This window comes from Solanum pennellii, chromosome 5 (assembly GCF_001406875.1).
Source record: "Solanum pennellii chromosome 5, SPENNV200".
NCBI classification, from domain to species: Eukaryota; Viridiplantae; Streptophyta; class Magnoliopsida; order Solanales; family Solanaceae; genus Solanum; species Solanum pennellii.
Window position 1 is genome coordinate 10,714,140 of NC_028641.1, and position 10,512 is coordinate 10,724,651.

A 10,512-nucleotide genomic window follows, 5' to 3' on the forward strand; every position below is an offset into this window, starting at 1 on the left:
GATGAAGATTGAAAAGAAGTTTTAGTTGTTTTTTTTAGTTGTTCGTTTCATTTTGTTTGTTGAAAGACTTGGTTTCAGTTTAAAATTTGGTGTTTAAGGATATTATGTTGATCCGGGTTGTGTTTAAACCTTTTGATTTTGTTGTTTTCTTGAAGTTTTGGCGAATGAATTCCAAATTAATCTTTTTGAGTTGTCTAAATCTTTGAACTACGTAATGATCTGATTCATGCAGTAACATGATACGTAGGCAACCTCCAAAGGGTCCGATCAGAATTTCTTTTTCAAAACTTTTTCTTTTTTTCCAAAAAAAAAAGGGACAATAAGCAAAGCAAAGATGGGATGAAACAATAGCCTTCTCAACCCATGTTACTATTTGATTAATAAGTGTGTGATTGATTTATAAAATTGTCTAACCCCTAACAAGTTTGTTCATTCTACATCAACTCTAGTTAGCTTTCGTTGGTTGGTTTGTGGTAAACTGGCAGAGCACCCGTACTTTACCAGGTCTAAGGTAAGAGCGTCAATGACAACCAATACTGAAACTATGGTTAATCCAGCGGATTCTCCAATTGATTCAACAATAAGAGAGACAGTCACTGTTGAAGAAAATCGGACGTTGAGACATATTATGGCAAGCCTAGGCCAATGGAAAAGAACCACCAACGTCTATTCCTGGTTTTCCTGAGATCACTAGTATCCGATCTTCATCTTCTCAGGTCCCAATATCAGAATCTTTCTTCCCTCCAGGGGGGTCCATTTGATAATTGTGGGGCCGGGCCATCTACAACACGTCCTCGAGGCATGCCATTCAGGAATACTCCCACTGTCACAACAGCTGCACCGGTCTATACACTCCCACAACCGACTGTGATGCAAAGAACAGCTCAAGAGGGACAGTTCACCACTCATCCGGAGCAGTACTATACTCCTGGGATAGCATTTTGGGGCCCTAACTCTGTTCAATTTGTCTCCCCCATTGATGTTGAGAGGCCCACTCCAGGCTCAGAGCAAGAAGAAATGTTGAAAAAATGAAAAGCATCGAGAAACACATGAAGAGCATGCAAGGGTTAGGAGGGCACAAAAGTGTCGCATTCAAAGACTTATGTATGTTCCCAAATGTCCACCTGCCACCTGGGTTCAGAACCCCTAAGTTTGATAAGTATGATGGACACGGTGATCCCATAGCCCACCTTAAGAGATATTGTAATCAACTTCGGGGTGCAGGGGGTAAAGAAGAATTGCTCATGGCTTATTTTGGTGAGAGCCTGACTGGTGTTGCCTCAGAATGGTTTATAGACCAAGAGATTTTCCACTGGCACATATGGGATGATATGGATCAAGATTTCGTTAGACAATTTTAGTACAATGTCGACATTATGCCAGATCGTAATACTCTCCAATATAAGAAAAAACCCAAGTGAAAGCTGCAGAGAATATGCTATCAAATGGAGGGAACAACCAGCCCGAGTCAAGCCCCCATTAAATTAGCAAGAATCGGTTGATATCTTCATAGAGGCTCAAGATCCTGACAACTTCCACCACCTTACAATGCAATAGGAAGACTGTTTCACACAGCAATCAAAATTGGGGAAATGGTCGAAAGTGGTCTCAAAATAGGAAGGATCGTGAGCCAGGTAACAATCAAAGCTACCACACAGGCCATTCAAGGTGGTTCAAAAAGTTTTGGAAATCTTAAAAGGAAAGAGGAAGTTATTTCACTGGCATCAGGGTCAAGGGGAGCTCAGAGAAAGTCTAATTGTCCTTACACATCAGTTCAGGGACAACTTAGCTATCCTCAGCGTTACTACCCTTATGCCCCTCAATATCAGTATCTCCATCTCCGTACACGGTCTTAAATGCTCAGTCATATGTGCATCCTCCCAATCGACCACATTTTCAGGCCCCATCTCAAGGAAACTTTCGCCCACAACGGCCACCCTATCAGGTCCCTTACAACTCTCTTCTTATGCAGAATTATGCTGAAGATCAAGCACAGAAAAAGAAATTCACTCCATTTGGAGAGTCGTACTCCAACTTGTTTCAAAAGTTAAGAAAGATAGGAGCGATTCAGTGTATCCCACCACATCGTCTGAATCCAAATGCTCCAGGTTTCCAAGCCAATGAAAGATGTGAATACCATTCAGGAGCCCCAGGACACAACACTGATAATTGTTGGACCTTGAAGGGAGCAATAGAGAAACTAATCGAGCATGGAGTTTTTGTTGTGACAGATGATCAAAACACTCCCAATGTGACCAATAACCCACTTCCAGCTGAAAACAACTTATTGGGTATGGTTTGTGATGATCAAGAGTACAAATTCCTCAGCAAAATGGGAAAGTTGTTTAGGAAGATCGGAGAAGAAGGCAAGTCAATGAAGAGTTTAGAACCAGTTGCATCTCTGAGTGTGGAAGGTATCAATCTTGACACCAAAGTCTTGTGCGTCCCGGGGGTATCAAAGGGGATTGAAGTTCGAGCAGCTATGCCAAAGTTGTATATATCAAAAGGCTTTTCATTAACACAACATGACCAAAGTGGCTTGACCAAGTTGAAAGAGCCTATTTTTGTAAGCCCGTTCAACAGCTTCCAGTATTTGATTCAAAGGTTGTCCCTTGGAACTATAACAAAACCGCAGTGGTTTATCGAGGAAAGGAGATTGTCAAAGAAGTTGATGAAGCGGGGGGTTTGACACGCTCTGGAAGATGTTATTCTCCAGAAGAATTAAGAAAAGGGAAGATGACTGAAAATATCGATGTACCACTAAAAAAAGCAGTTACTGAAGAAGAAAATGTAGAATTTCTAAAAAAGCTTAAGGTTCCAGATTACTCTGTCGTGGAACAATTGAAGAAGACGCCTGCACAGATTTCACTGTTGTCTCTACTTTTGCACTCAGAAGAACATCGCCTTGTGTTGAATAAGGTTTTGAATGAAGCATATGTGCCAAAAGAGACCACACAGTAAATCAGTTGGAGAATATGACCAAGCGCATTTTCGAGGCAAACGCCATCACTTTCACTAATGATAAGTTGCCCTAGGAGGGAGCTGGACACAACAAAGCTTTGCATCTTACAGTGACATGTGAAGGTTACTATGTCAAAAGGGTCATGATAGATGGAGGGTCAGGGGTAGACATATGTCCTCTTTTTACGCTGCAAAGCTTGAAAGTTAACACTGACAGAATTCGCCCCAGTAATGTATTTGTGCAAGCTTTTGACGGCTCAATGAGGGATACCATTGGTGAAATCAAGTTAAACATGACAATTGGGCCAGTAGTCTTTACGATTGTGTTCCAAGTAATGGATATGGAAACATCTTATAATTTTCTACTAGGAAGGCCATGGATCCACATGGCTCGAGCCGTCCTATCAACTCTACATCAAGTTGTCAAGTTTGAGTACAACACTGTTCATGGGGAAGATGATTCACCTATTTACATAGATCCATCCGTCCCATTTATTTAGGCAAAGGAAGGATGTGATTCTTTTGTTTACCAGTCTTTTGAGGTTGTATCAGTCGATCGCTTTAAAGAAGGAGAATCTATCATCCAATCATGTATCTCTTCTTCCGCTTCAATGGTAGCAACGACGATGCTCAAATATGGTTATCAACCCGGTAAAGGTTTGGGAGTATATTTGAAAGGACTCGTGGATCCCATTACTCTCTTAGGAAACCAAGGCACCTCTGGCTTCGATACAAACAAAGCAAGAGAAATGGAGATAAAGCTAAGAACTACAAAAGGATTGATTGGTCGTTGCCACAACCAATTCCCCATATTTCTCATTCTTTTATCAAACCTCAAGGTCCAGAATTGAAAGATTCATTCACTCTTGAAGACATTGAAGAAGTTATTGAGGATCTCAGTCAGTTGTTTTGTGAAGTAAATATGGTCCAAGTTGGTGAAGGTACAAGTCATGCCCATATGCAGCTCGTGGGCTCAGATGTTGAGTTAAGCGATTGGGAAGCCACTCCTTTCCCCATAAGGAAGGATTCGTGGTAGTTTGTTTTGATACTCTTTTGTATTTTTGTTATTCTCAGGGTTGTGGCCCGAATAGTTCAAAGTATTTTGTTATTGTCAACCCTTCCGTCCTTTTTTGATGTCAATGAAATGAAATTTCAGTTTCATAGTAAATTTTGTCTTTTTTTTCCTCCCTTAATTCTTATTCTCTATTTTTCAGTTTTGTAAATGCCGGCTTTGATAACATGACATGCATGCGGAATTCACTCCCTGATTTCAAAGAGTTCTTTATTCTTGAATCACCAAGTCAAGAGGTGGAATATGATGAAGAAGAGGCTTTTAGGGAAATAAATAGGGAACTGGAACAGTTTGAGCACAAACCGAAGCCTAATCTTAGTGAAACTGAGACAATCAATTTGGGAAATTCCGAGGATGTTAAGGAAATAAAAATAAGTTTACATATCAATCAGGAAATTAGAGAGGCAATAATACAACTTTTGTTTGAATACAAAGATGTATTTGCTTGGTCTTACGATGACATGCCAGGTTTGAGTGTTGATTTAGTGGTTCATAAGTTGCCCGTTTATCCTGATTTTCCACCCGTCCAACAGAAAAGAAGGAAATTCAAACCGGACATGAGTGAAAAAATCAAGGAAGAAATAATGAAACAACTGAATGAAAAGGTGATCCAAGTTATTCGTTACACTACTTGGTTGGCAAATGTTGTTCCTGTGCCGAAAAAGGATGGAAAGACAAGAGTTTGTGTTGACTATCGAGATTTGAACAAGGCTAGTCCAAAAGACAACTTTCCATTGCCAAATATCTACATCCTAGTTGAAAATTGTGCAAAACACGAGATGCAATCTTTTATGGACTGTTATGCGGGGTATCATCAAATCTTGATGGATGAAGAAGACGCTGAGAAAACTGCTTTCACCACTCCATGGGAAACTTATTGCTACAGGGTTATGTCATTTGGTCTTAAAAATGCTGGGGGCGACTTACATGAGGGCTATGACCACCATGTTCCATGATATGATGCATAAAGAAATTGAAGTATACATCGACGACGTAATCATCAATTCTAAAACACAAGTTGATCATGTGCAAGATCTGAGAAAATTCTTGGAAAGAGTGCTAAGATATGACCTCAAGCTTAATCCAGCAAAATGTGCATTCGGAGTTCCATTTGGAAAATGTTGCGCCCTAACATGAGTAGCTCAAAAGTTAAGGCATTACTTATCGTCCTACACAACTTACCTCATATCAAGGATGGATCCTTTTAAAGTACATCTTTCAGAAGCCAATGCCAACTGGCAGACTCGCGAAATGACAAATTTTGCTCACTGAATTTGACATTATATATGTCACTCGCACTGCAATAAAAGCCCAAGCTTTGGCAGAACACTTGGTAGAGAACCCAGTCGATGGTGATTACGAACCATTGGATACATATTTCCAAATGAAGAGATTAACTCAATTGAGGAAGTAGGTTCAAATGGAAATCAAGCCTGGAAATTGTACTTTGATGGAGCAACCAACACAAAAGGCACAGGGATTGGGGCAATTTTAATATCGCCCACAGGGCAACATTACCCTGCAACAGCTCGACTTCGCTTCTTTTGTACAAATAACACGACTGAGTATGAAGCTTGCACCATGGGCCTAAATATGGCAATAGATTTGGGTGTGCAAGAATTAATTGTGTTAGGAGATTCTGATTTGCTTATCCGACAAGCTCAAGGAGAATGGAAAACTCGAGACCTCAAGCTCCTTCCATACAGACAATGTGTGGAAGATCTTAGCAAAAGGTTCATGTACATCGAGTTTAGATACATCCTCAGGTTTCATAATGATTTGGCCGATGCCTTGGCTACATTGGCCTCAATGCTTCCCTATCTGGGAAACACTTACATCACCCCATTAGAGATTCAAGTTCGGGACCAACATGGCTGTTGTAATACAGTGGAAGCAGAACCTGATGGTGAGCCATGGTACTCAGACATCAAGAATTTTTTGAAGACAGGGAGATGCCCCGAACATGCCAACAGAAGCCAAAAAAAGAACAATTAGACGTCTGGCTAATGGTTTCTTTTTGAGCGGGGATGTTTTGTAGAAACGAACTACGGATCTGAATTTATTAAGATGTTTGGATACTGAAGAAGCGGAGAAAATTATGAATGAAGTGCACGCTGGGGGATGTGGACCACGCATGAATGGATATGTCCTTGCAAAAACGATACTCCAGGCGGGGTATTATTGGCTTACCATGGAAAGGGATTGCTTTCACTTTGTGAAAAAATGTCATCAATGTCAAAGCCATGGTGATCTCATTCATTCACCTCATTCAGAGTTGCACCCCATGACTGCTCCTTGGCCCTTTGTTGCATGGGGAATGGATGTAATCGGACCAATTGAGCCAAAATCCTCTAATGGACATCGATTCATTTTGGTTGCAATTGATTACTTCACCAAATGGGTGGAGGCGATAACTTTCAAAGCAGTCACTAAGAAGGCGGTCGTGGATTTTGTTCATTCAAACATTATTTATCGATTTGGTATCCCAAAAGCTATCATCACAGATAATGCTGCAAACATCAATAGTTATCTGATGAAGGAGGTATGCGAGCTGTTCAAAATTGTGCACCATAATTCTACTCCATACTGACCAAAAGCCAACGGAGCTGTGGAGGCAGCCAACAACAATATCAAAAAGATTCTCAAAAGGTTGGTTTAAGGCACTAGACAATGGCATGAGAAGCTGCTTTGCACTTTTAGGATATCGCACAACAATGCGCACCTCGATTGGTGCAACTTCTTATTTGCTGGTGTATGGAACTGAGGCTGTGATTCAAGCGGAAGTCAAAATTCCATCTCTTCGAATTATTGTCGAGGCTGAAATTGAAGATACTGAATGGGTCAAAACCCGACTAGAGCAACTCGCATTAATAGACGAGAAACGACTGACGGCTGTCTGTTTTGGTCAGCTTTATCAGCAAAGGATGGCTCGTGCATACAACAAAAAGGTGCACCCAAGATATTTTGAAGTGGGTCAACTGGTCTTAAAGCGCATTCTCCCGCACCAAGAAGAAGCCAAGGGAAAGTTTGCCCAAAATTGGCAAGGTCCATATCTTATCAAGGAAGTATTGTCCAAAGGAGCCCTGCACCTTACTGATGTGGAAGGAAAAATCACGGGCATGATTGTTAATGCAGATTCAGTCAAAAGATACTACATCTAATGCATTTTAAGGTTTTGCGACAAGTTTAGGGGCAACTCTTCAAAAAAAAATCTCATTGAGAACTCTGAACTACGTTTGACCTGATTCCGAAAAGATACGTAGGCAACCCTTTAGGGGTTCGGTCATATAAAAAAAATCAGTTTTCCAGTATTTACAGAAAACTGGGGCATTGTTTTAATTTTTATATACATAGAATAATGTCAGATTGTAATTCTATTTATTCTGGCAACCGACTTTTTGGTCAAATCTGAAAATGATATTAATCATCAAAGGAAACATCGGAAAAAAAAAATTACGAGTGAAAACCCTTGGGGGTACCATAAGTAAGTAAGTAAGTAAAAAAAAAAAAAAGAGGAGAGAGAGAGCCTTATCGGTGAAAACCTTCATAGGCTTCATAAGACGAAAAAATAATAATAATAAAATCTTATAAGTGAAAATCCTACGGGCACCTTAAGATAAAGGGAGAGCTTAAGATAAAGGGAGAGAACATCATGAATGAAATCTGCAAAGATGATCATTTCTCGACACCTCTGCATAAAGTGCACACAGATCAATTGACGATGACTCAGATTTTGAGAACTAAAAAAATCAAATGGATCAGGGGGCAAGTCCAAGTGCATGTCATGGTTCAATCAAAGTCGACGTATGCCTCCAGATAAGTTCTCTTTCTCATTTTTAAAGGAATATCCTTCATTAAGTTTATAGTCTTCTTGATCAAATCTTTCCTACTCTTAAGTTTGATATTTTTTTTTATTTTTTATTTTTTTTTCTTTTTGATATATACTCTTGACAAAATAAAGTACAGAGTGCAAAGCTTACTACGGGTTCCCAAAAGTAAAGCTGAGTATCTGAGTTGACAAGCCATTGAGCAAGGACTAAAAACACCTCAGATCTTCACTAAAAATTCATGAAGGTCATCATTCTTTGGACATCACTGGCACCATGATATTTGGTAGTACCAAAATATCAAGACGCATGGTTAACAAAGAGGGAGCTTCAAAGGTTGCTTAACCAAGGAGTTGTAGTAGAGTTGGAGAAATTGGTCGTGAGTATGGTCAAGTCGTTGGAGAACCAAGGCCACAAATTAACCACTACTTTAAACTAACAATTTTCTCTTTCATTTTCTCAACACAGAAAGAAAAAAAGAAATGCAGGGTTACAAGTCAAAAGGAAACATCACAAAAAGGACGATCTCCAAAGTCTTCAAATGTTTGGTGTTTCATCTCATTCTACTCGCATTTTTGCCTATCAATACGAGAGTTTCGGGAAATACGCTCCAATCTGAATTCTGTGCAATACGCACAGGTTCTTTATTCATGGGCAATACGCACCATCCTTTGTTCACGTGCAATACACACCTGTCTGAATTTCATGCAATAAGCACCAATCTGAATTCTGTGCAACAAGCACGCGTCCTTTATTCATGGGCAACGCGTACCACCCTTTGTTCATGTGCAATACGCACCTGTCTGAATTTCGTGCAATACGTACCAATCTGAATTCTGTGCAACAAGCACACGTCCTTTATTCATGGGCAATACGCACCATCCTTTGTTCATGTGCAATACACACCTGTCTGAATTTCGTGCAACAAGCACACGTCCTTTATTCTTGGGCAATACGCACCATCCTTTGTTCATGTGTAATACGCACCTGTCTGAATTTTATGCAATACGCACCAACCTCAATTTCGTGCAACAAGCACACATCCTTTATTCATGGGCAATACGCACCATCCTTTGTTCATGTGCAATACACACCTGTCTGAATTTCGTGCAACAAGCACACATCCTTTATTCATGAGCAATACGCATCATCCTGTGTTCATGTGCAATACGCACCAATCTGAATTTCGTACAATACACATCAATCTGAATTTATGTGTAGGGTGCACCAATCCTTATTCACATGCAATACAGATCAATTCTCTATTCATGGGCAACACACACCATATGCATATCTGGAGCAATACGCACCAACATTCATAGGTTATACACACCCTATTCACATTTTGGGGATACATCCAATCTTAGGACAATGCGTCTTATTTGGAACTCTCAAGGCAACACGCCTCACTTAACCTATTCATTTTAGGGTTATACTTCCTAGTTCAAGATTCTCATATGTTTTCTTCTTTTCTAAAGGAAACATATTCTTCATGGGTTCTTCATTTTGTGATCTTGAGTTTTGAGTTTCAACAACCAACTCAAGTTAAAACATGCACTTAAGAATGATCCATCAGCCGCCAAGACAGCATGAAGATCGATCTCAAAGATAATGCACAGAGCAAGTGAAAGATCTAGACAAGATCCTAAGAAGATACATCAATTAGGGATCTTGTAACATTTATAATGTCGAGAGACATAGTTCTCTAACTTTTTGCTTTGTAACTATTGACAGTAGATGATGACAAGCAATATGAAGCAATCATTTGGCCATCGTTTCTGATTAGTTTCGGCTATCAAAGTTTCTAGAACTACACTGATCTGATTTTCTTTTAATTAAGGATATGTAGGCAACCTCTGAAGCAAGGTTCGATCATCTTTTTCAAAATGGCTTCATCGGAGTTTGAAACAGTAAAAAATTAGTCACTTTGTTCACTTTCTTTGCTTGAAAACTCTTCATGTTTCCAAGCAAAGAGAGGCATGCTGTGAACACCTAATTTTTGACGTGTTTATTTTACTCCTATAATATTTTAGTAAGGAATTTTATTTTTATTTGTATTTTGGGTGTTTGTTTTTATTAATTTATTGGCTCAAATGACCCAATTTTGTTTCAATTGGGCTGATTTAGATCAATTCTGATGGCCCAATTGATTTTGACCCGGTCAATAGAAATGGTCAAGATTGAAGCTCAATCATTCATGATATTTTGATCCAAGGGCTATTATTGAACCCAAACAAAAATACAGAACTCTAAAAAATTAGCATTTTTTTTATTTTAGATTTTTTTTTTATATTTTTCTTCTTCCCCTTACTAACATGCCGCCGGCCGGCCACCGCTGCCGCCGCCACCACCTTTTTGGCCGGAAAAATCTTTAAAATTTTACCATCTTTTCCTTTCACCGTCCTCTACCTAAATCTACAAACCTTTCATCCATATCTATAGCCAAACTTTGTAGATCTAAGGAAAACCAAATATGAATTTTTACTTTTTTCCTTAGATTTATAAAGTTCTGATCATTTCCATCCCAAACCCTTTACATAAATGTGTAGAGCTCTTCAAGGGCTATCATTTGATATAAATTTTAAGTTCAAAATCCGTTAAAAAATTTTCCGATAAAGTTTTTCGGCGACCTTCATTTATTAAGAAGTTATG

The 10,512-nt window shown here is 39.3% G+C and overlaps 2 protein-coding genes across 2 annotated transcripts; both read left to right on the top strand.

The window, feature by feature from the left end:
- The first annotated feature begins 1,028 nt into the window (after nt 1-1,028).
- On the top strand, nt 1,029-3,461 carry LOC107019300. The gene is made up of 5 exons (XM_015219833.1): nt 1,029-1,288; nt 1,558-1,634; nt 1,830-2,470; nt 2,584-2,919; nt 3,036-3,461. The coding sequence occupies exons 1-5, from the start codon at nt 1,029-1,031 to the stop codon at nt 3,459-3,461; spliced, it is 1,740 nt and encodes a 579-aa protein (XP_015075319.1).
- Nucleotides 3,462-5,626: 2,165 nt separating this feature from the next.
- Nucleotides 5,627-7,194, top strand: LOC114077136. Its single transcript, XM_027916826.1, has 3 exons — nt 5,627-5,939; nt 6,118-6,575; nt 6,631-7,194. Exons 1-3 carry the CDS (start codon nt 5,627-5,629, stop codon nt 7,192-7,194), a joined length of 1,335 nt encoding a protein of 444 aa, XP_027772627.1.
- The last annotated feature ends 3,318 nt before the right edge of the window (nt 7,195-10,512 follow it).